The sequence below is a fragment of the Callorhinus ursinus genome, unplaced genomic scaffold, assembly GCF_003265705.2.
Source record: "Callorhinus ursinus isolate GAN/ISIS: 27379988/994484 unplaced genomic scaffold, GSC_fseal_2.0 scaffold5, whole genome shotgun sequence".
Taxonomy (NCBI): domain Eukaryota; kingdom Metazoa; phylum Chordata; class Mammalia; order Carnivora; family Otariidae; genus Callorhinus; species Callorhinus ursinus.
Genome location: NW_027397067.1, coordinates 47,308,985 through 47,322,969, shown reverse-complemented (window position 1 = coordinate 47,322,969; position 13,985 = coordinate 47,308,985). Strand labels below are relative to the sequence as shown.

The 13,985-nt window shown below is 43.1% G+C and overlaps 1 protein-coding gene and 1 long non-coding RNA gene across 2 annotated transcripts in view; one reads left to right on the top strand and one right to left on the bottom strand.

Moving 5' to 3' along the window:
* Nucleotides 1-1,530: 1,530 nt before the first annotated feature.
* The window catches only part of ZNF706 (zinc finger protein 706), a 46,958-nt gene continuing 34,503 nt past the window's right edge, over nt 1,531-13,985 (top strand). The window contains exons 1-2 of the mRNA XM_073893060.1: nt 1,531-1,549; nt 10,584-10,703. Of these exons, the coding sequence (XP_073749161.1) occupies nt 1,549; nt 10,584-10,703 (121 nt within the window). The 5' untranslated portion in view covers nt 1,531-1,548. The remainder of the gene's footprint in view (nt 1,550-10,583; nt 10,704-13,985) is intronic.
* The window catches only part of LOC141372822 (uncharacterized), a 37,313-nt gene continuing 26,870 nt past the window's right edge, over nt 3,543-13,985 (bottom strand). Inside the window, exon 6 of the long non-coding RNA XR_012378281.1 lies at nt 3,543-5,423. This is a non-coding gene — a long non-coding RNA (uncharacterized lncRNA). The remainder of the gene's footprint in view (nt 5,424-13,985) is intronic.

The window sequence follows — 13,985 nt, the reverse complement described above, 5'->3', positions numbered from 1 at the left end:
TGGCCCCAGTGCACATCCTTTTTCTGGTTTCCCCATTGTCCAAGATCCACATCTAATTCTTCATTTAAGCTGCTAACACCCTGCCCTCTGTCATTTCGTTCAGAACAATGAGAACCTCCGAGTGTTCCCCTGGTGCTGGGATCCACGAATAAAGGTTGGAGGAGGTGCATGTTGAGCTGAACCCCCCTTCTGCCCACTTGTTCCTACAACCTTTCCCTGTAAACACGAGCCATCTGCCACCCGCCCTAATCCCACAGCTTTGAACCATGAACCATGGACTGGGCAAACGGAATCCGCAGAGATGCATTTCCCGCACCTGAGGCCATCCTGCACTCCTTCCATCTCAGGATTCTCCATCATCTCCTGCCGGGTGCTCTGAGGACACAGCCTGTGTGGGAATAGAACCGGGGGACGCTGCACAGGAGCATTTGGTGGGTGCTGGGGAAGTGCTTCCCCAAGATGCTAATGAGGGCCACTTGGCTCCCAGAAGCTTGTTAGCAAAAGCGTTTAAGATGCCTGCATCTCTTTCAACACTGACAATCCAGAAATTGAAATTAAACACGAACAAAAAGATAAGGAAAGCATACATTCTCCCTAATTCCAGATTCACGGACTGTCTTAGTGACTGGCAGAGCCCTGAAGCAGGAGGGGGGGTCCCTGTTCCACCCCCCACCCCCCACAGCTTCTGCCTTTTCCCAACGGCCTGCCCTTGGTGTTGAACCTTCCTTCTGTGCCGCTTTCCCCTTTGCCACTCCCCAGTTTGTAAGACTTCAGTTCACAGTCGAAATGGGGAGATGGCCAAGTCGTAAAAGCAACCACAGGCTGCAGCGGCCGCACCCAGTGGGGGTGTCTCTGGGCCATGCACAAAGCGCTGCAGGGGCCCATCCGAGCCGGCCCCTGGGGACGCGTGTCCAGGCATTACTGTCTGCGCTACACCAAATACTGTCAGTGGAAGGTAGATGGAGCTGTAATTACAGCTATAATCGTGTCTATTCAAAGGCTATCTTGTTGGCAGCTTCTGTCTGTTGGAAGAAAATGAAGGAAGATGACAGTGGGATCAGATCTGTGCTCTGGGAAGATGGTTCTGGAAGCTATGTGGAAAGCAGACTTGAAGTGTGTGTAAGCTCAGGTAGCTGGAGGCTGCTCCGGGAAGCTGAGAGGGATGGTGTGACCGTCCTCCTATGAGCCATGTCTTCCTGTGTTCACACCCCTCTGTCGTGTGATGTGGCCACTCCTCCTGTGGAGAGGTTTTTATCCTTCACACCCTTGACCTGGACCGAGCCTTGTGACTGGGTTTTATCAGTAGAATGCAGCAGGCGTGACCTAACGTGACTTTCAAGCCCAGGCCTTAAGCGGCCAAGCAGCTTCAGGTTCTCCCCCTGGGCGCTCAGAGAGCCCCATGCCACACAGAAGTCGGGCAAGCCTACTGGATGATGAGAGAAAAGCTGGGGAACCGACGCACCCCGCTCGGAGAGCCATTCCAGCAACCCCCCGACTGCCACCACATAAGCGAGCCCAGGCCAGACCAGCCCAAGAACCACCTGTCAGAGTAAGAAATGAGTGTTGTTTTAAGCCACTAGGATTTGGGTAGGTTTGTGAAGCAGCACAGATAACTGAAGTAGACAGTGAACTTGGGCGTTAGCAGGATTCATTCACCGAACAAATATTTTTGAGCGCCTATTAGAGCCTGTATCTAGTGGGGGGGCGGGCTGGAGAGGGGGTATGTCTGAGAAATGTTTAGGGCCTCATGATTGACTGAAAACAGAGTGCAGTAAAGGATGGCTTCTCAGGCTACGGTGTGGGCCGTGAGGGTGACCGTTGGGCCATCCAGGGGTAGCAAAGCAGACTGGGAGTTGTGCAGTTTGGGACACGTGGGCACCTAAGGAACAACGAGATGGCAGATGTAAGGAGGCGTCTGAAGCTTGGGAGGGCTGGTGAGATAAATACTTTGGAGTCGTTTTGTCCTGGACAATTCAGCAAATATTTATTGAGTGACAATCACGTGTCAATCATTCTGAGGCACCAGGAAATACAATGACAAACAAGACATGGTTTGGTGAAGGAGATGAAAACATTCACTGTGGCAGGAGGTTTACTAGAGCAAATGCAGGGCTCTGTCTGACGCAGACAAGGAGAACAGAGAAATTGAAGGTGGACTGTGGTTGCAACCAGGGCACCGAAGAAGGTGAACCTTGGACTGGACACGGGAAGAAAAGTGGATGGGCCAAGGACAAAATCCTGGGAAATATTAACATTCATTTTGTGCTTAACGAAAGGGAGAAGGCATCCATGAAAGGGTAGGAGATACTGGGGGTGAGGGTGGAACAGGAGGAAGAGGGGCCCCAGGAAGGGGAGAGAAAACAGGTTGCCTTTTGTCACTGACCAAGGATTTTAGGGGCCAGAGGTTGGTGAGGAAGTAAGAGGCTAACCACGTTCAAGTTGTTCTGGAGTTGGTGGTCTAAACTGTTTCCAGTAGGGTCTGGCTTGGACTAGATGTGTTGTGGACTCCCGGAAACTTTAGGGGGGTGCTCTGTGGCAGGGGGAAGGGGGACATTGATGGCTGCTCTGGCACAGGCTGCTTCCATGAGTGCCCAGGAGGGGCTCTCAGTCTGCAAGTCCCCAAGGGGCTCTGTGTCCTGCTGCTACTATAAAATGGAGAGCTTTGTTCTCATATGCCACTCTGGATTCCCTTTAAACTGGCTGATTTATATTAATTTTGCTCTTATTCTTTGCTCCTTAATAGCAGGGAGTCATCTCCCTTGGGGCGCCTTGTTTCATGAAGCCATCCCCAGCTACAACCTATCATTCCCCTACATAGCTCGACGGAAGTGGGACACAGAGATAACCCCACACAGCCAGCTCTTACTGTCTGCCCTGAAGAGGAAACGTTGGCCCAAAGAACTCTATTAGGAGTTGAATTGTGTCCCCCCCAAAAAAGATATGTTGGGGTTCTAACCCTCAATACTTCAGAATTTGACCTTATTTGGACATAGGGTCTTGACAGAGGTAACCAAGCTAAAGTGAGGTCATTCAGGTGGGCCTTATATGACTGGTGTCCTTATAAAAAGGGGAGATTTGGACACAGAGACAGACATGCACACGGGGAGAACACCATGTGAAGACTGGAATATGCTGCCACCCACCGGTCAAGGAACTACTAGAGACTAGGAAAGAGATCTAGAATCTTTGCTAGTGCCTTCAGACAGACCGCGGCCCTGCAGACAGGTTGATCTTGGACGGCTAGCTCCAGAAGCATGAGACAGCACATGTCTAAGTCATTCAGTTGTGCTACTTTGCTGTGGTGGCCCTCACAAACGAATACAAATTCCAAATTTGAATATCCCAGAATTATTTGACTGGATCTTTGAGACGTACCAAAATAGAATTTTTATTCAATGGGGTTCAACTGGATCAGGAACTATGATGAATTCAGAAGAGCACTGAGTAAATTTTTTATTATCTGTGTTTGCTGAATAAATAACATAAAAGAGAAAGCACTACTTGGAGAGAACAAATTGTTTTCAAACTCTCATTTGGTTTAGAAGCACTATTTACATGTAACGGAGGTCCTAACAAAATGTAGTTTCTTATTTACTTACTGCAGTGACCCGCCAGGCAATATTCCCATTTCCCATGCTGTGTCTTGTTGGCTAGTCGGTAGATCTTTAACTGAGCTTGCTGAAACTAATAATACCCTATATGTTAATTAATTGGATTTAAATAAAAAATTAAAATTAAAAAAGAATATCAAGGTGAAAAACAAAAAAAAACAACCACCACCTTAGATTGACTAGTTGTCTCCTCAGCTAGTGGGGACATGTGAGATTCTAATGTTAGCTCTCCTGGGTAATTTCTGCTTGCCTGTCCTCCCTATCTTGAGCCCTGGAAGGCTGACCCACGTCGACCGTAAAAACAGGTTCCCTTCGAGCTGGGTTCAGCTGAAAGGAGGTACTGGCAGGAATTGAGGGAGGGAGGAAGGAGAAGAGACAAGGAGCAGCATCTCTTCCCCAGGGTGTGGGGCTCCCTCCCTTCAGATCACAAGGGCTGGCAGTGTTCCTTCAAGAAAACCTCATCTCCGATGGGGGTGGGGGAGGCGGTTCCCTGCAGCCCTTTCTGGGTTCTGGGAACTACTCCCTCCCTTCGCCCTAACCCCTTTAGAGCTTCACTATCCCCACAGTACTGCAATATCCCTTGTCTTTAACCCTTACACACTGCTCTATACCTTTGTAAAGACCTGTAGACCCTTTATGAAACCCTCCTGGGATTATTTGGTTTGAGTGTGCCATCGGGTTCTGGCCAGGGCCCTGTGAATACGCTGGTAAAGTGTACCAATGCCTCCCATACGTCTGAGGCTGCACTAAGAACTTCATGTACATTTGCTCTTTTAATCCTACTAACAACCCTTATAACACTTAATCTTCCTAACAACCCCAGGACGCCGGCTTCTTTGCACAGAACAGACTCACCTTCACACTGTGTCTTACTCGAGCTAAAATTAAAAAGTGCTTGCATTTCCTGAGCAGCCTGACAGATACCAAAACACTTGGGAATCCACAGGGGCACGAGAGATGTCATGCTGGATTAGATATTTGCCATGAAGATGGGAGGAGGAGATACTTAGCGATGGGTAACCAAAATGTACCTTTGGTAAAAACAAGAGGTTGACTCTAAATAATGAGGTCTAGAAGGGCTGGGAGTGGGGAGAGAATGGGTTTCTGGGGAGGTAGTTTCCTTAAGAGTTCCTTTGCAGCCAGGTAGCAGCTAAAGGCAGAGGGTGCCCTCTATCCCCCCCTGCCCTCTGCCTTTTACACATTAATAGTCCTTTATAAATATTGATGCCCTAGATGGCTTCATTAATATTTATTTGCCCATGTCATCATTCTTCACCCAGGGTTTAAGGAGTGAGCCATCAATTTGGTGCTGTCAAGGGTTTCATGTGCAAGATTCCCTAGTGAGAAGCAATTGGATGGGCTCCCCTCCACAAAGTACCCTGAAATTCTTAAAGCATCCATATTTGTTGCAGGGGATTTTAATAACATTTTTATATTTTTCATTTTGCTTGACTCCTCTTTACATTTTCAAGCTAAGAAATCTCCCTAACCGACCCCTGGTGGCTTTTAAGGTGACTGACTTGAAAAGGCTATATCCCCAGGGGTTCCCCGGGCTGCTGAGGCAGAAACCATTCATGCTCCGCAGCAGAAAAATTTAAGGCAAACTCATGCATGATTTTCAGTCCACTGGTCTGTGGGTGAGCAGAATTACAAAGGCCACACACGCCTTAGCACCCTCTCACTCTCTGTCCTGGTGCCTGTGCCAGGGCTAACATCCTGAAATTGAAGCTCAGTGTTCTCTCTGAAGCAGTGGCCAAAACAGGCTTTCACAGTCAGTGATCCTACTGGGCTAGTGCCCCAAATCCTGTTTGCCTAAAAACAAAGAGGCCCTGGTTAATTAGTAAATGCACTTTGCTGCTCATGTTCTTGCCACTGAAATGAATAGTAGTGACACATGACTTTACTGACAATTCTTTGTCGAGATAGCCAGTTCTCTCTGACAAATTTAAACTTTCACAAGTCACAGAGGAATGTCAATAACAACTATATGGGAAAAATAGATCAGAGAGTTACAGATCTTTTGAGCTGAGCAGAGCTGAAATTCCTGTTTTTACAGGAGACAAAAGGTCTGAAGTCATTTGCCCAAAACCACACAGCTGTGTTCCATGGCAAAGGGGACACCAAGTACTCTTGATTTCAAGTGCAGTGCTCTTTTCACAACATTCATTATACAAATAGTGAGATGCTTGGGTAGTCCATTGAAAACATCACCAAAAGTCCCAAGGTCTGCTCTTTCATTCTTGCAGTTCATTCATAATCTAACTCTGACCATCCACTTAATCTACGTCTCTCCTTCTATCAAAGAGTTCAGCCAGAAAATAACACAATTTTTAGGAGTGTATTTGATGATTTAACAAAATATAAACATTGCAATAATGCAGAATATACAAATAATGTAATATGAACCACACTTTTGTGGGCCAGATATTTTGTTCTTGCTATTAATGTTTAGATAGAATGCATGATTCATGGGGGCTGGGACTATATTGGTCTTCTTCATGTTTTCTTCGGTGTCAAACAGAGTGCCTAGGATACAGTTAGTACTCAATAAATATTGTTGAGGATGGGATTGTTATGAAATATTGGCACAAAAATTAGAAATGTATAGGTCATATCATACAGAAGATATTAGGATATCCTTAAGATGACATCATAATTGTTAGATTTTTTTTTTTCATTTTCAAGTGCCTTTCTATTTCATTGCTGACCTAGGGATATTATTTGCTTCTGACATTAACTATTGTTTTTATACAATATTACAAATTCCATAAGTTTAAGGACTATTTCTGTATGATTCACCTTTGTTGTCTCCATAAGTGAGCCCAAAGCTTGGAACATAGTAAGCAGTCCATAAATATTGGTTGTTGTGTTTCTTTTTTACAACCCAATAAGAGTATTTGCTGATTTGCCGTTCTGTGATTGTCAACAAGATTTGCAGCTCTTACCTCAGAGCACTGGCTGATTTTAAGACTTTGTAGCTAGCTTTAACTCTTAGATGGCAAGGAAATACAACAAGCTGCCTAACTCTGGGCCAGATGAGCTCTTAGCATTTATAAATACAATAATAAAGTGCCAATGAGAGTACCAGACAGTTTGGCTATGGGACTGAAAAAATAAGAGCCCCATAAGCACTCAAAGAATCAATAAACCTCCTTCTCACTAATAGGAAAAAATAACTGGCAGTTCTCCCACCAACTCTACTTTCTTATCTAAGAGGAAAATGTTTCCTAAAGTACTTGTTCTTTTGAGAGCTTGCAGATGGCAATGACTTAAAAGCCTCTGTAATACTAGTAACACACTGCATGATCCTAACCAAATTCCAAATGGCATCAGTTGACTAGACTTGGAAAGTCAGATGCTTACAAAAAGTACATGCCAAATGCCTGTCAATTACATTCTGAAACAGTAGGCAAAGATGTGAATGAAAAAGGCACTCCAGATAAGGGGATGACATGGAGGAAAGTATGGTGATAGGAAGAACAAAGACTGGTTGATGTGACATAGACCAGTATAAATAAAATAGTTGCTGAACAAGAGATAAGATGAGGTATATGGGTTGGGTTCATGAATTCCTATTCAAAGGCCTTGAATTCCATGTGAGTTAGTTAGCTATCACTACATAACAAACCATCACGAAATTCAGTGGCTTAAAATATGTTTAATGTTATTGCCCACAATAATAATATACTGGGAAGTTCTTTTGGTCTTGGCTGGACTCACTCATACTTCTGCAGCTGGCTGTGGTGTGGGTAGACAGCCCTGCTGATCTTGGCTGATTCCTCTCACGTGTTTGATGATTGGCTGGCTGTAGGCTTGTATAGGAGAGAGTTAATATTGTAGACTGATGCTGCTCTTTAGAAGGACCTGCTTGCAGAGATGACCCTTGGCTGGTATCTGGCTGGTACTTGGGTTTTGGAATGTTCTCTGTGTTACTAACTGTGCTGGTTTTCAACTGCTGATGTAACAAGTTGCCACAAATTTAGTGGCTTGAAACAACACAAATTTATTATGTTACGGTTCTGGAGATAAGAAGTCCTTGCCTTTTCAAGCTTCTAAAGGTCATCGGTATCCCTTGGATCATGACCCCTTCCTCCATCTTCAAAACTAGCAGCATAGCAACTTCAAATCTCTCTCTCTCTGATCTCTGCTTTTGTCATCACCTTTCTTTGACTTTGATCCTAGATAATTCAGGAAAGTCTTCCCATCTCAAGATCCTTCACTTATATCCCCAATGCCACTTTTGCCATGTAAGGTTCTAGGCATTATTAGGGCATAGGCATATTTGGGTGTTTCAGGTTCATTAACTGATGATGGAGAATAAAATGGGTTAACATGCAGGAAATCTAGAGATAAAGCAGTTAGAAAGCTATAGGCAATTGTTGGGATGCCTGAGTGTCTTAGCTGGTTCAGCATCTGACTCTTGGTTTCGGCTCAAGTCATGATCTCATGGGTCATGAGATGGAGCCCGCATCAGGCTTCCTGCTCGGTGGGGAGTCTGCTTGAAGATTCTCTCCCTCTGCCCCTCCCTGCACTCACTCTCTTTTTCTCTCTCTCTCTAAAATAAATAAATACATCTTAAAAAAAAAAGAAAGAAAGAAAGCTATAGGCAGTTGTTCAGGGATGCAATCAGTGATTGGAGTACCAGCCAGAAAACCAAGTTATCTATTTGAAACTGGTAAACAAACAAACAACAACAAAACCTATGTTACTCAGGACCAGTTTGGGTAGAACTTGTGGTATTTCAATACCACACATAGTGTGTACTATGTGCTGAGACTAGAAAAGGAATAAAATAGACATGTTTCTATCCCCATGGAGCTCACCTTCCAATTGGATGTTTCTAAGAAGGGAGCATTTAAACTGATCCCTAGATAATAGAAAGAGATAGTCCCACAAAAAATAAGGGGTTCCAAGGAGGGAAAATGGCATGTACAAAGCTCTGTGGTTGGGAAGAATGTGATCCTCTGTAAGTGTAGTAGAAGTTCCAGGAGACTGAAGTATAGAAAATGAGGGGAAGGATGTCCCTAGGGTGGCAGGGAAGATGAACAGATGCCAGTTCATGCAGCAAGGGTCTTCTAGCCACAAGGAGACTAGATTTCATTCTAAGCTAACTAGAATTCTCTGAAAGGTTTTGTTTTAAAAATGGTAACTCTAGCGTTGAGGGACAAGAGTGGTAGTGGGGAAATTAGTTAATGCCTTGCTACTTAGTGTGATCCATAAACGAGCAGCATCAGACTGACATATGAGCTTGTTGGAATCGCAGAATATTGGTCCCTCCCCAAATCTAGAATGAGAATCTGCATTCTAACAAGATCCTGAAGTGATTCATTTGCCCATTAAACTTTGAGAAGCACTAAGTTGGAAGACCATGGTAGCTTAACCTAACATAGTGGCTGAGGAGGTGGAAAAGTAGAGGGGATGTCTTAAAGATAGTCATAGGCATGCAGAACTAGAGTTGGGATTAAAAGCTGGTATCAGGAGCACAATGTTCAAAACACACAGAGATATTAATTAGATGCAGTCATAGAACGCTAGGCAAAGATGGTTTCAGGCAGAAGTCCAGTACCCTGGAGAGCTCCCATAAACTAACGGTTTTTTGGAGATGAAAGCCTAAGGATCAGCAGAGAGATGCCTTTTAGACTCAAAACACTGAAGTCATCCTTGACTTCATATTATCTCATAGTATCTTGATGAAGCTCTGATGATCACTGGATTAAGTCCTATGATTCCTGGAAATCATCTTCAATACCCAAAGGGCTTTCTGTTCCGCATGATAGAATGGCCACGGCGTCTGCTCTGACTTGCACCATCAGTGAAATTAAACTCCTGAAAGAGGCCAAAAGGCTGAGATGAGGTGGAGGTAAGAGGAAGATGCCTTTCCTGATACCGTTTGCCCTCAAGGATCCCCTCTCTTCTGGAACAGGAGCTGGAGTTTGACCTCGGTTCAAGGGTTCAACCCCAGAAAAGAAACTGTCAGATATACTGTGATAACTCTGAAAATGGTAAGGGGTCTGATTTTGAGGAGATTATGAAGGAAATAGCAGAAGTTGATGAAGGACAGGGAGAAGGCAAGTGTGGAGTCTGACTGATGCCAGCCAGGATCCTCCTATTGCTCTCATCTGTCCTACTTGTAGCAAATACAGAAAATTCCATTAAAATCCCACTGACCCTATGAGATACCAGCCATATCATTCCCAGTAATATGATTAAACTGAAAGACAAGTATAAGTGAGGATATGAAACAATGCATACCTTACTGGTGGGAATGTAAAATGGTACGTTATTAGGTATATACATTTGAAAGAATACATCCAATTGTACTCTTAACATCTCTGAGTAGTATTGAATATAAATTTGACTTCAATAAAAATAAGCTTTTAATTAATAATAAAAAAATCCCACTGGCCTTTGCTTCACTCCAAGGGCACATGTACCTATATATGCTGGCTTGTTTGATTCTAGGAAAATTTGTGAGGGATATTCAACAGTCTTTCTGGACTGGAAACAATGTGGCAGAAGGGCTTGCAATTTGTCCAAGTTGATGCAAAGCTGGAGGCAGCTGGGCTTAGCAAAAGCTTTCAAGCAAGCTTCGAACAATGCCTGTAACCTGTGACCACAAAATTGTAACATCCCCACTGGAGCCCGTGTGTCAATAGAAATCTCATTGAGAGGAGGCGCCCAGCTCCTTCTAAGCCCCAAGAGCCTGATGAATTGCTCAGTTGTTCTTTCAGGCTGTTACAGTTTCAGTGGCAACTAGGGAGGAAGAAAACCCAGGTTTTCAGTGTTGGAAAAATTCAGACTAGTATAAAGGGTCCTGAAAGAGGATCCAAAGAACAAGACAACAAAGTCATGAGGCCACATGCTCCCAGATCAGCTCTTCTTTTTTCCCATCACCAATTTAGTCCCAGTTCTAGCTGACGCCCACCCAAAGTGGATTAATTCAACCAACATGTTGTATTTCCTACGAACCAGTGCCGTGCCATGTACCTGGAGTGCAGATAAAAAGACTCCAATCCTTTAGAAGCTCAGTCTGGTGGAATTACCTGCTGTCACATCCATCATCTAATTTGATCCTTGCAACCTCTCTGAAAGGTAAGTAAAGCAGGAACAATTACAATCCCTATTTTCCAAATGAGGAGATTGAAACTCAAGAGAAATGAAATGATTTACCCAAGGCCACCATAGCAAGTGGTAAACTTAAGATTTGAATTCAGGTGTTCTTATGCTGGGTTCCATGTTCTTTCCAATGCATGATAAAGATGCATATAGAACAGGTATGTGTCCTTTCTCTACTGTGTATTCACTGAAATCTTGCGTCTGAAGAATACTGGGACTCATGAGCACAGAAATGACAGGGAGAAAAAGAATCGGGGCCAGGCTGTGCTTAGTCCTCCAGGAGGCATCCAAGATACTACCTCTGCACTGTCTGAGTAGACACAGAGGGAGCAGACTTGGCTCAGACAAGTGATCCATAGCCACAGTGATGTGATCTGACAGATGAATCTGATGAGGGATGGTGAATTGTTCAACCAGGTAAGTAGCTGTTAGTCAGGTTAATTAATTCCACCACTGTCTATCCAGTGCCATTCATTAGCCTCTGATCTATGGGTAAGAGCCACAAGAAGCCCAAGGAGGCGAGGAGAGCACCAGAGTCCCAGACAGGTAAGAAGCAGCTCAGAGAAGCTTTTCACATCTCTCTCTGTCCAAGTTCTTGGTCAAAAGCAACAGATTTGGACTCTGCTCCCTTGAGCAAAAAATCTGTTAAGAATACGGGTGGCTCACAAATCTATGGAAAATTTGAACATCCAGCCCTCAGAAAGGACAGGAACTAGAGAGAGTCTGAGGAATCAGGTACCAAGGACAAAGGGAAAAATGTCTTCCCAGTGCTCACTTCTAAAGTTTTTTTTATCCTTTCTTCTTTCCAACCAAGATTCAGTATCCAAGGGGAAACAGAGCCTGACTGGCTTAATTTGGGCCAGCTGCCTTCACTTTGACAGGTGATGGAAAGAGTACCTTAAATAACAGTCCCCAGAAAAATCACATGTACTAAGTGAAGACTTGGTTCCTCAAAGGAAAATCAGAATGCCATTAATGCTGTTTCCAGAGAAGCAATGCTGAGAAGGCAAGAAACTTGGATGTCTACCACAGGATTCACAGGAAACTGAAAGACCAAAAAGGGAAACCAACAAGGAGACCAGGTCAGAGAATGTAACAGCAAGAAAGAGTAAGAGCTCCTTGTAGCCCAGAACACCCCACCATGCACCAGCTCCAGGTAAATAACAAACATCTTTCTAGACCCGAGGGAGTCCTAAGCTAAGGCTCATGAGATCTTTATTGCCTTACTCAGAACAGGCTCAGAAATTGGAAGAATTTGAGACTGCAGATAGAATAACAACATTAGGCATGACATCTTGGAGAAGCTAAAAAAAAAAAAAAAAAAAGCAGGGGCTAGCCAGAAGGAAGTCAGCGTAGTGTTAAGCTCACTGTATCTTGTGAATGGTAAACAATAAGAATCAAATTCCTTGTATTTAAATGATTATGCTATTTATAATATAGAAAAACATGATGAAAATGCATTAAATAATACAGGAAACAAAAACCACTGAAGATATTTTAGCATTAGATATACTTTGTCAGAGAAAAATAGTCCATTGGTTTGAAACTTGTACCTTGGTATACCATTCGGAATGCTCAGGTTGTAAGCAGTAGTAAACCTTTAATTACTCCAGCTTAAGCAAGGAAGAAAGTTAGTATCACTTAAAACAAGATACACAGAGCTAGGGCAAATTCTAGTAACAATAAAATTACTAACTCAATGATACCGTTATAGCTTAGACCAGCAGTTCTCAAAACTGTTGGTCTCAGGACACTGTTTATGTGGGTTATAGCTATCAATATTGGTTGCAGTAAAAATTAAAACTGAAAAATAGTCAATGTTGTTTTGTTTAAAGTATATGGAAAAATTAGTCTTATAGAGATACGTAGTTAGAAAAGGAAGAAGCATTTTAGTAGCTTTGTTAGATCATTGTAGATATTCTTTTTTTTTTTTTTAAGATTTTATTTGACAGAGAGAGACACAGCGAGAGAGGGAACACAAGCAGGGGGAGTTGGAGAGGGAGAAGCAGGCTTCCCGCTGAGCAGGGAGCCCGATGCAGGGCTTGATCCCAGAACCCTGGGATCATGACCTGAGCCAAAGGCAGATGCTTAACGACTGAGCCACCCAGGTGCCCCATTGTAGATATTCTTGATACTACACTAAAACTCAAGATAAATTTCCTGAAGATTACTTATAATGTGGATCTGAAACCGTATCTGTGAACTTTTTATATTCTGTTATATCCATTGGTCTATCTTGCACCTTGAATGGATCTTTGACCCACGCATAATTTTGTAAAGTCAAGCATTGATCATTTGGAAAATATTAGTTCACTGAGCTATGCAGATCTTCCAAATATTGATACATTTCATTACATGATATCAAAATAATTTAATTAATACCACCACTGATCTTATCAGAAAAGTCTTTAAATATTGGGAAGCTATCAGTAAATATTGGGAAGATGTCAAGCAAGCTCACAGTGACAAACACAAATTTTCCAAAATTCTTTTATTTTTTTATTTGAGAGAGAGAAAGAAAGAGCATGAGCGGGGGAGGGGCAGAGGGAGAAGCAGAATTCCTGCTGAGCAGGGAGCCTGATGTGGGACTTGATCTGGGATCATGACCTGAGCCAAAGGCAGATGCTTAATGACTGAGCCACCCAAATTTTAATATTGCCCAAAAGCTTGACCTTTATCACTGGTAACAAATACTGTCCATTGTTTTCTCTGAAATGGCTCATTTTATCCAAGTTTGAGATAATGTCTACCAAATACTCAAGTTTAAGTCATCCTAGTTTGTCAACCATTCTTTCAAGCAAAAATGGAGCTAAATTAGTTCACAACCCAAACAATCACACATGTACTTTCCCTCAAGACAACCATCATACCTTAATATGCAGAGAAGGGATTTATGAATACTTGCCATTTTTTAAAATACAGATATCAAAAAGATGTGTATTCAAGGGTCAAAATTTAATAGAATTAAAATGTTTTACTTCATCAAAGACATTAAGTGAAGCTAGTTGGGTTTTTTTTTTCCTACATGTGCATGGTGCAATGCAAGAATACAATGATACGACTATAGTGTTTACAATATGTGCCAATGACAGTGTTACCTACCAGTGTTTTTGCATCATCGGTGCAAATGTCAGCTGCAGAGTAAAGGGCAAATAATACTTTGGTATTATTATAAAAATAGTTTTGATCCCATAAAACTCCTGAAAGGACCTTAAGGACTACACTATGAGAAAAGCAGGCTTAGGCTTAGCAAGATCT